Raw genomic sequence first — 14,875 nt, 5'->3', positions numbered from 1 at the left:
TTAAAGAATTACAGTGCTGGGGAGGGCGCTGCATGCCTGGGATGGCAGCCCTTGGGAGGCTGAGGAGGGAGGGCGTGATCGAAGGTCAGCTTGGGTGACAGACATCCTGTCTCTGTGGGAAAAAAAAAATTACATTCATAGGAACACAGGGAAATATATGTTCTTGGGAGGGAAATTTTTCCTTTCACAAAAACACATCATATGAACAAGTTTGTGTACTTCTGATAACCCTTTTTAGTCGGTGATTCCTGCATTTGTATACTATAGGCAAGATGTAAAATGCTTTACCCATTTACTATTGCATTACAAACATTTCCACACATTTATCACTTCTTTTTCTTTTTTCTTTTTTCGGTTTTTTTGAGACAGGGTTTCTCTGTGTAGCCTTGGCTGTCCTGGACTCTCTCTGTCGACCAGGCTGGCCTCGAACTCACAGTGATCTGCCTGCCTCTGCCTCCCAAGTGCTGGGATCACAGGCGTGAGCCACCATGCCCGGCCATTTACCCTTTTTAGTAAAAAAACAAAAACAAAAACAAAAACAAAAACAAAACAACAACAACAACAGATAGTCTGAAGACTTGTTATCTCAGGAAGCTTGTGATTAAATTTACTTCCACATATCAAAATAAACTCATTATCTTTAAAATAGTGAATACCAAACTCTCTCGTTCTTACCAAACTTCAGTACTTCACGTTTCTTTAAACAGGACAAATTGCAAAGGATACTGGAGCCCCTTCTGACACAATAAAGTACTCAAACACACCCCCTAGTAAACTTCTGTACATAAGAAAGTCACAATTAGCCGGGCATGGTGGTGTGTCTTTAATCTCAGCAGAAGCAGGTGGATCTCTCAGTTCAAGGCCATCCTAGTCCACAGAGCGAGTTCCCAGACAGCCAGGACTACAGAGAGACACCCTGTCTTGAAAGAAAAGAAAAGAACAAAACAAAGCAAAGACCACGTGTATCCTTTAGTTACCTAATTTTTCTCGCAAGGTCCAAACAATGGTCCAATTGGCTTTGCTGACAAAGGTCATTCAACTAAGCACAATTTGATAAAGTAAAAGGAAGCCGTGGCTTTGGAGTCAAAAGCCCCATGTCACTATCTAGGTTACAAGAACAAAGGTAACAGGGCCTCGGGCGTTATTTATGCAGTTTCGTAAGTTGCCGATGTTATAACTCAGCTCCCCCTGTTTCATAAGAAAGCTTTAAAAGCAGAGACATCCAAGGAGGAAATATGAAGTACACCCTGAAATGTCTAAAATACCTACTAGCCCACTAGGGGAAAACAAAAGAAAAAAAAATCAACTTTATCAGAGAAGAAAAACATTTCAGTCATTTGGTATGGATCAAAACGTAGTTCCTAGTTGCATCACGGCATACGCTACACTCAGTGAGACTTGGCAAACTAATGCGCTAAGCTGATTTTTACGTTGCTTTTCACTAGAACCACAGACGCCTTCTGGGGGAGAGAGAGAGAGCACTAACAGCATGGAGACCCTTTCATGACAAGAAGTGCACTGAACATCTGCTTTGGCATATACTGCGTTATCAATATCACCATGAAAGAAACAATCACCATGAACCCAAACATTCAAATGCCTCAGGACTGCCTAGGTCTAAGGCCTGGGCTATCTCTGGCTAGCATGAGGAAATGACAAGTCTATGCATGGCCATTTCTGGGTGGGATTTAGATCCCTTTTCTGCATTCAATGTCAGGAGGAATCTTCCTGTCACTATCACTGCATACCTTGAGCTTAAACTATACAGGAGGTGACTGAGTGGAAGTGGTGGTTCTCACCTGGGAGTCCCTGTCCCTCAAGGACATGTGTGTCTGAAGATGGTGCGGGGTGTCACAATGGGAGACACTACTCCTATCTAGTAGGCAAGGGGCATGACGATGTTAAGTATCGTACAGACCTGGCCATGGCGGCTCACATCTTTAATCTCAACACTCTGGAGTCAGAAGCAGCTGGATCTCTGTGTGTCTGACGCTAGCCTGGCCGGCATAGAGTTCCAACCAGGCAGGGCTACACAGTGAGACCCTGCCTAACAACAGAAAAGCTAGCAAGAAGTAAGGGTTGACCAGGATGGCTGAGAACTTCTAAGTTCAAGTGTACTTAGTACTTCGTCCTTCAACAAGGACTGTGTGAATAAAGGAAGACATGCTTGAAACAAAATATTACGTAACAAACGAGACCTGTCATATAAATCACCAAGTTCTGAAAAGAACATAACTGTGGGCTACAGAGAACCGTAGGGCTATGGGGGAGAAGGACTGTATTATTGTCACAGGCACGGGTTTGTATGAATGACGGAGGCTTTGGTGGGGAGCGTAGAGCCAGGAAAGGAGCAGAGGCAGGCCGAGATCAGTCAGGTAAGAAACAGTGGCAGGCGAGTGGAGCTGACGCACAGCGAGGGCGGTCTAGAGGGCAAATTACCGAAGCCACATGAAAAAGGACTCGGATTTCTAGTGTCCTTGTGTTTGAGAGTAGGGAAATGAAAATGAGAGTAGGGACATTCTAGAAAACTAAGAATGTCAACTCTGTGAGTCTAAGTAGACTAGATAGTGTGTGTGTGTGTGTGTGTGTGTGTGTGTGTGTGTGTGTGTGTGTGTGTGTGTTTTGGGTTTTTAGAGACAGGGTTTCTCTGTGTAGTCTTGGCTGTCCTGGACTCCCTTTGTAGACCAGGCTGGCCTTGAACTCACAGTGATCCGCCTGCCTCTGCCTGGGATTAAAGGCGTGCGCCACCGTGCCCGGCTTTTTGGAGATCTTTTAAAAATCTGTTCCCCGAGATTCTGTATCAGTAAGTTTGAGGAAGAATCAGAATATCTGTATTTGAAAATCTTTAAGTAAAGCAGATAAAGGCCACCACTGAAATCCTTATTCCCGTGACTGCATTGTCAGTGTTACATATTTTAGAGCTTCAGCTCAACTGAAATAATTCAACCTATTAATTCTTAACTCATGAATCTTTCTGCGGGGGGGGGGGGCGCTGTTATCTCATTAACCTTTTGCACAGATTGAAGGCAAATCTGCCACTCGAGGCCTCTATCGAAGCACTGGCAACTCGCTGGCAGGAAAATACTTTAATAAAACACGAAAGAGCTCTCTGGAGCTTTTCAACCTAGAGTGAGGACTGCTTCTGAACCCTAGAACATTCTCGGTCTGGTTTAACCGAGTTAAAGGATGGGATGCACTACCCATGGTGTGGACACACGTGCTGCCAGTCCACGCCGTGCCCACCGGGGGGCCTCGCTCACGCCTCTGAGCAGACGATTGCCCCGGCGGGGCAAGGTGTCAGAGGACACCAGTGCCAGGACACGTCGGCGGCGTCCGACACCAGGCTGTGGCTCAGGCGTCCGGCTAACGCGTTACCTGCAGCAGGTGCAGCTGGGCCACGAGGCGTCGTGGCAGATGGAGGAAGCAGTCCCGAACGTTCGTGAAGGCCACCGTCACGACCGCCCCGCCAGACCCCGCACCCGCTACGCGATCGCCGCTCCACATCGTCCGAAGCAAGGTTCTTACTCCTACCGGAGACCAGAATCCGCCCGGTTCCCGTCAGGCCAGGGCGTCGGAGCCGGAGAACACCGATCGGTCCCGCCCCCCTCTTCACAAGCCTCGCAGCTGTCACTCTCCGATCTCTCCTCCGAGGCTCTAGGGGGCGGCACGGTGCTCACCGAATCCTCGCTCTCAGGAAACGATTGTCGATGCGGTCGATTCTCCAGCCAATCGTAGCACGCTCGACCCATCCTGCTCTCCTATTGGGCACAGAGTAGGGAGTCCGGCGGATGTTGTTGTGGCGCGGAGGACTGCCGCCGGCAAGATGGCGTGTAGTGATGGGAAGCCGGGAAGCGTCTTCGACCACCACGTCCAGACGGTTGTGTGTGACTCCCGGGCCAAATACCGGGAGGGCCGGCGCCCTCGCGCGGTCAAGGTAGAATGACTTCGGTTTCTTTTCTCTCCTCGGCACAGCTCCCCATGGCCAGCCTACCTAAAGGCATGCCAGGAGTGGTGTCAGCTCCCTCTCTCAGTGGAGGCGGCACGAGGAACCCGGGTCCAGGTACCAAGGGTTATCACTTACTAGACCGTCGTCTCTCCGCGATTTTTAACTTTTGTATCCTATGTGTTAACGGTAGCGCTTCTCAGAGGACAAGCGCCGGATGAGTGGTCAGTGACTGTTTGCATTTGGAGTCAGCTTTCAGAAAGACTTGTGTTAAATGGTTTAGTTAGACACCCTTATGTGGAGTGTGCCATTCTTGAGACAGAAAGAGTGACGATTTTCTGTGTATGTTTTGCAGATCAAATTGAGCAGAGTATTAGTTGTTTCCAAAGTTCCATATTTTTAAAAATCAGGGACAGATTTGCCAGAGGAGTAAATTTAACGACACCCCCTCTCCCCCCCCCCTTTTTTTAGGTGTATACAATTAACTTGGAATCTCGGTACTTATTAATACAAGGAGTTCCTGCAGTGGGAGCCATGAAGGAATTAGTGGAGCGATTTGCTCTGTATGGTGCGATTGAACAGTATAATCCTCTAGATGAATACCCAGCAGAAGATTTTACAGAAGTTTATCTCATTAAATTTGTGAGATTACAAAGCGCAAGGTATGTACAAGTTAAACAGTACCCATGTCCTCACGCCTGTTGCTATCATTGTAGCTGACCCTGTGTTTTCCCCAAAACACACCCATATCACATAGGCATTTATGACTCTCAATATTCCTATTTTGCGGGGCTTAGGGGTGGGAGGGAGACCCGCCTGCCTCTGTGCCTCCTTGAGTGCTGAAGTTAGAGAGTGCTGGGTCTAAAGGTGTGCACCACGCCACCCTGCCTTCCTGTTTGTTTTTACCCCTCCAGATTTCACATACGCTAGTCAGTCATCCTAATAGTGAGTTACATCTCCAGGCCTTTCTTCAAACTTTTAAAAAGCTGACTTTACAAAAATACTATTTCTGGACTTGAGAGCTGGCTCATCCATTAAGAGCACTGCTTTCTCTTCAAAAAGTTCTACGTTCAATTCCCAGCAACCACACGGTGATTCACAACCATCTATAATGAAATCTGGTGCCCTCTTCTTGCTTGCAGGTGTACATACAGGCAAAACACTGTACAATAAATAAATCTTTAAAAAAAAGATACAGACCATTAAAAAACAAAACAAAAATTTCCATCCTCTCATATCTGTGCATAAAACTTTTTGAACCGGTAATATGATAGATTAAGAATTAGCATTTGAGGGGCTGGAGAGATGACTCAGAGGTTAAGAGCACTTGGCTGCTCTTCCAGAGGTCCTGAGTTCAATTCCCCGCAACCACATGGTGGCTCACAACCATCTATAATGAGATCCAGTACCTTCTTCTGGCCTGTAGGTGTACATGCAGGCAGAGCACTGTATACATGATAATAAATAAGTCTTTAAAAAAAAAAGAATTAGCATTTGAAGTAAATTTCCAGTCCTGTGGCTTAGTAACTTTGGAGTTTTTAATCCTGCTAAGCATATTTTTTTTTCTCTTCTTAAAATCCATATGGCGAAAAGGTCTACTTGAGGCTCATTGAGTGAGGATTAAATGAAATAATTTATGTAAAGGGCTTAGATTGGTTCCTCTTATTGAGAGGAAATATTAGAGCCTGGTGGTGGTGGTGGTGCACACCTTTAATGCTAGCACTGGGGAGACAGAAGCAGGTGGATCTCTTGAGTTCAAGGCCAGACTAGTCCTCAGAGTGAGTTCCAGGACAGCCAGGGCTACACAGAGAAACCCTGTCTCAAGATAGAAAAAAAAAAGGTAAACATTAGTGATAACCGTTGTTATTATTATGGTTCTGTGTTAATCAATCTGAAGTCTACAACGCTCTATTTTTGTGTTAACCCTTTTTTTAGGGGAGGAGTGTAGCGCGCGTGTGTGCGCATGTGTGTGCGAAGTGCACATACAAACACACAAGCTAGAAGTCAATGCCAAGTCCCTTCAGTTGATCTTCACCCTGTTTTTTTGTTGGGACAAATTTTTTACATGTTGCCTTGACTAGCCTAAAACTGGCCATGTAGAGCAGGCTGACCTAGAACGTAAAACTTCCACCCGACTCTGCCCACCCATCCTACCAGGGTTAAAGGCATGTGCCTCTACCCTGTGTTTTGAGGCAGGGTCACTCACGGCATCTGGAGCTCATCGGCTAGATTGGCTGGCTGTCAGGCTCCAGTGGTCCTCATGTGTTGTCAGCTCTGGGTTATAAGCACGGTGCAGTGACTACCTTATGTGTGGACGCTAGGGCTCTGAGCCTAGGCAGGGGAGCTCGAACAAGTGCTCTGCCAAACTGAGCCATCTCCCTAGCTCATGTGAGCCACTTTGTCTTTTTAATCACTAACTTAATCTAAACCATATCTTTCCTGGCTTTGCCATTCATATGTGTGTGTGTGTGTGTGTGTGTGTGTGTGTGTGTGTGTGTGTATGTGTGTGTGTGTGTGTGTGTGTATATATATGGGTGTGTGTATATATATGTGTGTGTGTATATACATACATACCCACATATATTTATATACATATATATTCATATTTTTTCTTTAACTCATTTGGTAGAAAAAGGCTTTAGATCCCCTGGAGCTGAAGTTACAGGTAGTTATGCACCACCCGTCATGGGTTCTGGGATTTGAATCTGCTCTGAAAGGTCAGAAGGTGCTCTTATTCAAACCATGTCGTTAGCCCCTTGTATTTCTTTTGTGTGTCACTCATAGTCAGCCACAAAAGCACTGAGGTCAAGAAGCTGTGTGCCTTTTCTCAGCAATTGGCCAGCTCTTCGTGGTTAGGAAAGCAAATTCCCTAGTGCTTTTGTATCTCCACAGAACCCGATACTGTTGGCTCTGAAGTCAGACCTCTAAATTGAATCGTAGTTTTGTAGATGAATGTGTAAATATGGCACAGTTATTAATTTCCTGGTGCTGTGGTTTTATCATGAGATGGTTATAAGATACCAATTTAAGTGCAGCACTGTGGCTTTGCCTGGAGTAATATCTCAATAAGCACTGATCATTATCAGTAGATCTGTAAGTACTTAATTACTTATTATAGTGCCTGGCTCATCATACGTGTTATTTCTTGAATGAAACAGTTTTTCAAAAATTAGTTACTTCTCTTTTATTTTTCTATGTATGTGATATGGTTATGTGTGTGCTTTATATGCCATGTATGCATGCAAGACCCTAGAGAGATGAAAAGGACATTATCCCCTGGAACTGGAGTTACAGACAGTTATAAGTTGCCGTGCTGAGAATTGAACCTGGGTCCTCTGGAAGAGCAGCCAGTGCTCAGCCCCATAAGGAATTCAGTACTTAATTTTGCATTGATAAGTTGTTATATATTCAGTATTTTTTTATTCATGTGTGTGTGTGTGTGTGTGTGTGTGTTGAGTTTTGTGTGTGTGTTTGTTTCTGCCACGAGTGCTGGATTACAGGTGTGTGCCACTGCGCCCAGCTTTATGGTGGTTGTTTTTAAATAAAATTGCAACCGTTTAGCCAATAAAGTCTCAGGAGCCAGATGCTGGGGTGAAAGCCTACCAGCTCAGAGAGCAGAGAAAGCACCCAGCTGACCTTCCTACTCTGCCAACATACCAGAAGGAAAAAACTCCTACTCCTTTTCCAGGCTGTCATAAAAACCCTGCAAATTGAATGCCCTTCCTTTCTACTTCCTGTGCATCTCTCTATCCATCCCCCAGACTTCCTCTCACTCTGTCATATTTTTCCTACCTTCACTCCCTATCAACTGGTTGCTTGCTCTCCTCTTGACCTAGGGTTGACTTTATTTAATTGTGTTTACAGAAAGTTCTTGAACTAAAGGTGTGTGCTAGGGCTGAGCCACACTACAACTAGAAGCAGGTTTTTCCAGTGCACAATCTCAGGGTTCACAGTGTGATCAAATATCCTGAAACAGCTGGTTCTTTCCTACCATGTTAGTTCCAGAGATTGAACTCAGGTCATCAGTCTTGGTAGCAAGCGCCTTTACATGCTTACCAGCCCAAAGTTACATATTTTGCACACAAGTTCTGTAGGTCAGGCTAGCCAGTAGGATCCCGGGTTAGTTCAAAAGAGTGTAGGTGAGTGTGCCTAGCGTAGCTGAAACCGATTGACATTGTTAGCGGAGGGAAAGGGAAGGGTAAAGGCTGGGGCTGGAGGGATGGCTCAGTGGTTAGGATCGCTTGCTGCTCTTCAGCGATCTGGACTTCAGTTCCCAAGCTGGCTCCAACCACTTACAACTCTACCCATACAGGGTCCAGTGGCCTCTTCTGCTCTCTGGGCACCTGGCACCTGTACATCTACAGACACACACACATACAAATAAATAAATAACAAGATAAACTTTTTTTTTCTTTTATGGGTTTTGGTTTTCTAGACAGGATTTCTCTGTGTGCCTTGGCTGTCCTGGACTCAATTTGTAGGCCAGGCTGGCCTTGAACTCAACAGTGATCTGCCTGCCTCTGCCTTCCTGAGTGCTGGGGTTACAGGCATGAACCACTGTGCCCGAGATAAACCTTTTTCTTAAAGAGTACTTTTTGGGTCAGTGAGGTCATTCCAACTCAAAGCATCTTACTCAGAACACCCCCCCAACACACACACACACACACACACACACACACACACACACACACACACACACATACACACACACACTCTCCCTCCCCCCACCTCCTCTCTCTCTCTCTCCTTAAATCAGCCTGTGCAATACCTGTTAATCTTTTATCTTTGGTAAATCTGCATTTTAAAAGCCATGGCTGGAGAGATGGTTCTACAGGACCTGAGTTCGATTACCAGCAATCAGATCAAGTGTCTATAACTCTAGCTCCAGGTTAGAGCCTCTGAATATACTTACACATAATTAAAAATAATAAAATATAAGCATTTCTGAGTATAGTGATGCGTGCCTTTAATCCCAGCACTTGGGAGGCAGCAGCGTGCTGAATTCCAGGCCAGCCTGGTCTACGTAGTGAGTTCCAGGACAGCCAGAGCTACATAATGAGACCCTGTCTCGGGTAGGGGAGTGGTTGGCAGGGTAGAACCGTGCGTCTGTGAGCTGAAGAGATGACTGAGAAGCTAAGAGTGCTTACTGCTGTTCCAGAGGACTCAAGTTTGGTTCCCAGCACCCATGTCAAGTGGTTCACAACTGTCTATAACTCCAGGTTCCAGGGATCACCTCCGGCCTCCTTGGGCAACTGTACTCATGTGTACCTACCTATACGTAGACAAACATACCTCTACATAAGTAAAAATAGTAAAAATAATAGTTTTTTAAAACATGTAATTTATGTATTTCTCTAAAGTTCTCTTTATGTATTTCTCTTTAGGGTAGCTAAGAAAAGGATGGATGAACAGAGTTTCTTTGGTGGGTTACTCCATGTGTGCTATGCTCCAGAATTTGAGACAATTGAAGAAACTAGAAAAAAATTAGAAGAAAGAAAGGCTTATATTGCAAGAGTTACTAAAAACAAAGGTATGGAAAGTCTGTGTTCACAGCTCCTGTATACCAGGCCCTGCTGGCTATGTGCGTCATAGAGTTCCTGCTCTGTTGTGGCGACTTGAATCACAGGGTTCTGTGCAGTACTATACAGTCTCAGGAGGAAAGGGAGAGCTGCTGATTTATGCAAAATTCCTCTGAGATGTGAGAGATGGTTGAATTTTATCCAGAAGGGGAGTAAAAACGTGGCAAGGTGAGCCAAGCCATGTGTCTAAACACTAGAGAAATAAACTTTCTCCATACATTCAAGAAGCTGTAAGTCCTTCAGAGTAACCAAAGTTTTAATGAGAGAGATTAGGAAAGTAGACCGGAAGTAAATTAGGAAGTGCCTCGTATCCCAGGCCAAGGGATCTGGTGTTTAGCATGAGGACAGCAAGCAGCAGTTGTGGTTTGCGGACTGGCGACAAGTGCTGCTCATCATGGGACAGTCCTGGCGTTTGGTCAGCAGCTGGTTCTGTGGCTCACATGCCTAGCTGAGCTCTGACACAGCATGAACTGAACATGCAGTGACGTGCAAAACTCTCAAAGATCACAGCTAGTGGGGAGCATGAGAGTGTAGGTCTTATTGTCTGCTGAGTAGGGAGACAAATGAGGCTCCAGAGGGCAAGTGAGGCGTTCTAGGTGAATAGACAGTGTCGTAGATAAGGAGGGAGAAGGGAAAGGTGACTTGACCCTGCTTCCCTTCGCATCCTCTCAGAAGGCCTTTGGGTAGCCTCAGTGCATTGCCTGCCCTAGAAGTGTACTTAGGGAGTGGAGCTTGTTTGCGTTCTAGGGTTGTTTTTAGAATGACAAGGTTCTGAATATGATTAATGGACCATTTGTTTCCCTTTCCCACAACTCTTTAAAAATGTACTCTTAAAGACTATTACATGACAAAGAAAAAACCAGTTCCAGAGCCAAAAGGAACAGAAGATAACAGACAAGATTTCCACCCACATACACCTGGATTTTGGACTCCTGCTTCCAACAGTTCCCCTGGGAACTCAAGTCCTTGTCTTCCTTATTCTTGTGAGTTGCCTCTGTGCTATTTTGCTTCCAGAAGCACATGTTCACCTGGGGAAGACGTGGAAGGAGCGTCAGACTCCTGGACTGGTGCTAGGAACCATAGTGAGCTCCCCAAGCATCGTGACTGCAGTGCCTTTCCCCCAGAACCACAGACGAACACTTACAAAGACTCAGTGCCCTGCTCCAGTGTGCAGGGGGCCGCTGCTACCTCACAAGCCGTCGGTAGGTTTATGCCTAGGACAACGCAGCTGCAGCAGAGAAAAAGACGACGAGACTGTGATCGTGAACTTGGAACTTTCCTTGAAACAAACACAAGCAGTAATGAGGTCTTGATTGGACCTAAGTTACCAGATATTCCCACGGTGGATCTGCAGGACGACTCCTTGAATGCAACAGCAAACTTAATTCGGAATAAACTTAAAGAGGTGAGGTTGTTGCTTTAAGAAATTGAGGTAATTTAACCATAGGAACGACAACCAGATAGGAAATCATTTGGAGGAACTAAAACATATTATTTGTGCTTGATGTTTTTTCCTACCTTGTCTTTTAAGATAACAACTTTGATCAATATTTATTTGATTTGACAGTCATTCTTGGTTTAACAATGAACAGACACATTTCATGTCAGTGTAGATACAAAAGACTACACGTTCCAGTCTGTTAGAGTATGATAGTTGTTTCCAGATGTTGTCTTTCCTACCTTCTCCATTTAAGTTCTGTAGGGAGGAATAGTATAAGCCAAAAATTGACAGTTACAATCAGTTACTTCTCTCAAGTTCAAAGTTAACTACAGACTACATCAAAGTCAAAATGCTTTTATGGTAGATATCCATAAAAGGGATGGCTTTGATTAATTAAGTAATCTGTTAATTAATTTTGTTGGGAACAGAACCCAGGGACGTACGTGCGTGTTAGGCAATTGCTCCATCACTGCCACATCCCCAGCTAACAAAGTGAGATTTCTAAAGACTGAGCTTCAGTTGCCTTACGCTCAGCATTTTATGTGTGAACTTCAAAGACCTGAACTAGTTGGAAATCAGATTGTCTTTTCCCCCATTATTTACATTATTTTCCATTTCCTAAACACAAAGAAAATTAACATTTGGAGTAGCTTGTGAAAACTTTTTTTCTGTGGAGATAGGCCTTGTAGAAATCATAGATGGAGGGCCATGAACATTTCTTTTCTTTCTTTCTTTCTTTTCTTTTCTTTTCTTTTTCTTTTCTTTTTGGTTTTTCAAGGTAGGGTTTCTCTGTGTAGCCGTGGCTTCCTGGACTCAGTTTGTAGACCAAGCTGGCCTCAAACTCAGAGAGATCTGCCTGCCTTTGCCTTCCCGAGTGCTTGGATTACAGGTGTGTGCCACCATGCCTGGCTCGTGAGCATTTTTTTAGTTAATCCAGGTTCATAGAGGCCTAGTGTGAGATTATAGGTGTGCACTACTGCTCCTGGCCCTTTCACATGGGGGCTGAAGATCAGAACTCAGGTCTTCGTGTTTCCGTGGCAAGCACTTCACCAGCTGAGCCGTCTTCCCAACCCATTTGGTTTTGTTGTTTATTATGAATGGGATTTGTTTTGTTTTGTCTTTTTCTTGGCAAGTTTATTGCTTTTTAGAAAAGCTACTGGTTTTTGTTTGTTGATTTTATATATTTTAATGAAAGTGCTTTTCATAGTTAGTTTCTGGCTGAATCTTTAGAGTTTTTTAAGTATAGAAATGTGTAGTCTGTGAGTAGAGATACTATGACTTTCCTCTGTTATTTTTCTTGTCTTATTGCTCTGGCTTAGACTCACAATATTGAATAAGAGTAGAAAAAATGGACACTTTGTCTCCATTCCTGATAACAAAGGAAATGCTGTTTTCCTTTTAATTACTTGCTGAGATAAACATGTAATTTCTGTTCTTGAGTCTATGTGCTGTATTTTTTGACTTGCCTATGTGGAGCCTTCCTGGAAATCTTGGAATGAAACTAACTTCGTCATAGTTGTATGATCTTACTGTGTTGTTCAATTAATTGCAATCATTTTATTGAGAATTTTTACTTACATGTTGATCATAGGAATTGGGCTGTAGTCTTGTTTGTTGTAATTTGTAGGACTTGTTATCAGGGTGATGCTGGCTTCCTAGAATGCGTTAGCTAATGTCTTTCCTTACACATCTGCTTTTTTAACTAGCTTGAGGAGAATTGGTATTAACTCCTCTTTATAAGCGTTGGTGGAGTGAATCCATTGCTTTTCTGGGGACTTTTATTGGTGCTTCAGTCTTGTTGCTTGTCATGGATATATGCAAATTGTTTATATTTTCTTGAGTTAGTTTTAGTAAGTCATATTGCTAGCTCCATTACCCAAACTTTTAAAGTCAAATTAAGTAAGTTTTGTTTTCTGTCAGACAAGGCTGTCTCCCTAAAGTGGGGCTTGAAAGAACAGCATTGAACGTAGGAGAAAATGGGGTTTATATAGCTCAAGAACTGCAAGATTTCAAGTGTTGGGGGATTTCCAAAGGAATTTTGATGACTTAGGAGCTTGGCAGAACATGCTATCAGGGTGTAAGACATGTTGGAATAGGTATAAGTGGGGCGCCTTTTCTGATCACCTGTTCTAGCTCCTACATAATGACACAGAGACCTAGTAGAGTTATTAATAAGTGTTAAAGCACTAGTGCTGGGCGGGTATTGATTTACTCTAATCCTCTATGCTAATCTTGCCACTTCCCAGCCATCTCAGTCTCACCTGGGCTGCTTCTGCCCTCATGGTGAGCTCCCCATGGCAACATCCTCTCTGTCACGTCTTCCCTCTCCCTTTCTACCTCATGGTCCCCACCTGAGACTCCTGACTAGAATTGGAAGCCCAGCCCCAACTCTCCTCTCTTGCCCAGCTATTGGCTGAATCAGCTCTTTATTCACCAATCAGAGATAATTGGGGAGCATTCTTGGCACAGCACTGATCAATAATCCTGACAATGCTCATGTCTCGACAGGAACCTGGTCTCTGGAGGCACAAGACCAACCCCCAACAGGAACAAGTCAAGTTCCAGAATTTCAAACCTGTTTTACAGAAAACAGGAATGAATTGATTCAGACCTTGTAACAAGAGGCTTCTAGTCTTAGGATGGGTCCAGGTGGTCCGTCAGTATATGCCTAGGAATGTACCCATGTCTTCTAGATTGTCCAGGCCTTTGAAATATGTTTTCAAAGAATTCCAAAATGAGTCTCGTAATTTTACTGGAATCTGTTGTAACCTTCCTGTTTGATTGATTGGTTGGTTTTGGTGTGTTTGTACTTTCCCCTCTTGCCCTTCTCTCCCTCTCTTAGTTTATTAATCTTAAATTTGAAGAGAACCAAGCCCTTATTTGGTTAGTTTTATATGTTGTTCTTTTAGCCTAAATTTTATTCATTTCTGTCCCAATTTTTTACTAACTATTGCTGTCTACTGCTTAGTGATTCTTTTTGGTTTTTTTGTTTTTGTTTTTGTTTTTTTTTGAGACAGGGTTTCTCTCTGTAGCCTTGGCTGTCCTGCACTGACCTTGTATACCCGGGTGTCCTCCAACTCAGAGAGATCCTCCTGCTTCTGCGTCCGCATGCCGGGATTGCAGCCTTGCCTGGCTGAGATACTTAGTGATTCTTTTTTGTTTTTAAACTAGGTGATTTCACCTGTGCCAAAGCCTCCAGAGGACAAATCAGAAGACGCAACTACAAGTCACCCACGAAAACAAAGAAGAAGGATATAGCTTGCCAGCGGGGGAGGGGGCAGTTTTCTCTTTCCTTTCCTCTTTTGAGTCAGGGTCTCACTGGGCAGCCCCAGCTATCCTGGGACTCACTGTGTAGACCAGGCTGGCCTCAGGCTTCTGCCCTCTGCGTGTTGGAATTAAAGGTGTGCCCATCACACCCAGCTAAATTGGTCCTTTCTGGGGTCTCTTTTATGTGTAGCCCATTTTAATTCTGAAAGAAGCCTTACTACTGCTGGTTTTAAGGGGTTTTAATTGCACATGTTCCCATGTCTGTGGATCAACGTGGCAGAAACCATCCTTCCCACACCATACTAGTTCTTATGTTGCAGTATATAAGTCTATAATGCAAATAAAGGCAACTGGGATCTGACTTTAACTCAAGTGTTGAGCAGTTTGTCTTCAAAAGCTAGCAGGCGGGTTGTTTTTGAATATCAGGGTTTCAAAGTGAAGGCAAGTCTGTAAAGGAAAAATGCCAATAAAATGTTAGAACAAAGTTGATATTAGAAACATACTTAATACTGTAACTTCTACAGATAATTTACATGAACTACCATGATCTAAAAGCTAATCAATTTTGGAAATTCTTTTTTTTTGTTTTTGGTTTTTCAAGGTGGGGTTTCTCTGTGTAGCCTTGGCTGTCCTGGACTCACTTTG

The 14,875-nt window shown here is 44.0% G+C and overlaps 2 protein-coding genes across 4 annotated transcripts in view; one reads left to right on the top strand and one right to left on the bottom strand.

The window, feature by feature from the left end:
- Nucleotides 1-14,875, bottom strand: part of PEX1 (peroxisomal biogenesis factor 1) — a 62,555-nt gene that overhangs the window by 33,300 nt on the left and 14,380 nt on the right. The window contains exon 1 of one of the 2 annotated variants that reach the window (XM_084784780.1): nucleotides 3,376-3,645. The exons of the other annotated variant lie outside the window; for it this stretch is intronic. Coding sequence (XP_084640906.1) covers nucleotides 3,376-3,504 — 129 coding nt within the window. The 5' untranslated portion in view covers nucleotides 3,505-3,645. Of the gene's footprint in view, nucleotides 1-3,375; nucleotides 3,646-14,875 lie in introns of those variants that run through there. 2 annotated transcript variants of the gene reach the window in all.
- RBM48 (RNA binding motif protein 48) lies at nucleotides 3,758-14,597 on the top strand. Of its 2 annotated transcripts, none has more exons than XM_084784783.1 (5): nucleotides 3,758-3,934; nucleotides 4,415-4,605; nucleotides 9,328-9,473; nucleotides 10,359-10,927; nucleotides 14,135-14,597. In XM_084784783.1, exons 1-5 carry the CDS (start codon nucleotides 3,824-3,826, stop codon nucleotides 14,219-14,221), a joined length of 1,104 nt encoding a protein of 367 aa, XP_084640909.1. In that variant the 5' UTR covers nucleotides 3,758-3,823; the 3' UTR covers nucleotides 14,222-14,597. The 2 variants fall into 2 exon arrangements, with proteins under 2 accessions (XP_084640909.1, XP_084640910.1); XM_084784784.1 differs by having other exon boundaries at nucleotides 3,929-4,060.

Source organism: Acomys minous, assembly GCF_964271855.1.
Source record: "Acomys minous genome assembly, chromosome: 6".
Lineage (NCBI taxonomy): Eukaryota > Metazoa > Chordata > Mammalia > Rodentia > Muridae > Acomys > Acomys minous.
Note: the sequence above shows the minus strand (reverse complement) of the source record. Positions and strands in the feature narration are given on the sequence as shown.

Coding starts and splice junctions, on each gene's coding strand:
- RBM48 (XM_084784783.1), top strand. CDS start 3,824: ATGGCGTGTAGTGATGGGAAGCCGGGAAGCGTCTTCGACCACCACGTC. Junction 3,935..4,414: donor GGCGCCCTCGCGCGGTCAAG/GTAGAATGACTT, acceptor CCCTTTTTTTAG/GTGTATACAATTAACTTGGA. Junction 9,474..10,358: donor AAGAGTTACTAAAAACAAAG/GTATGGAAAGTC, acceptor GTACTCTTAAAG/ACTATTACATGACAAAGAAA.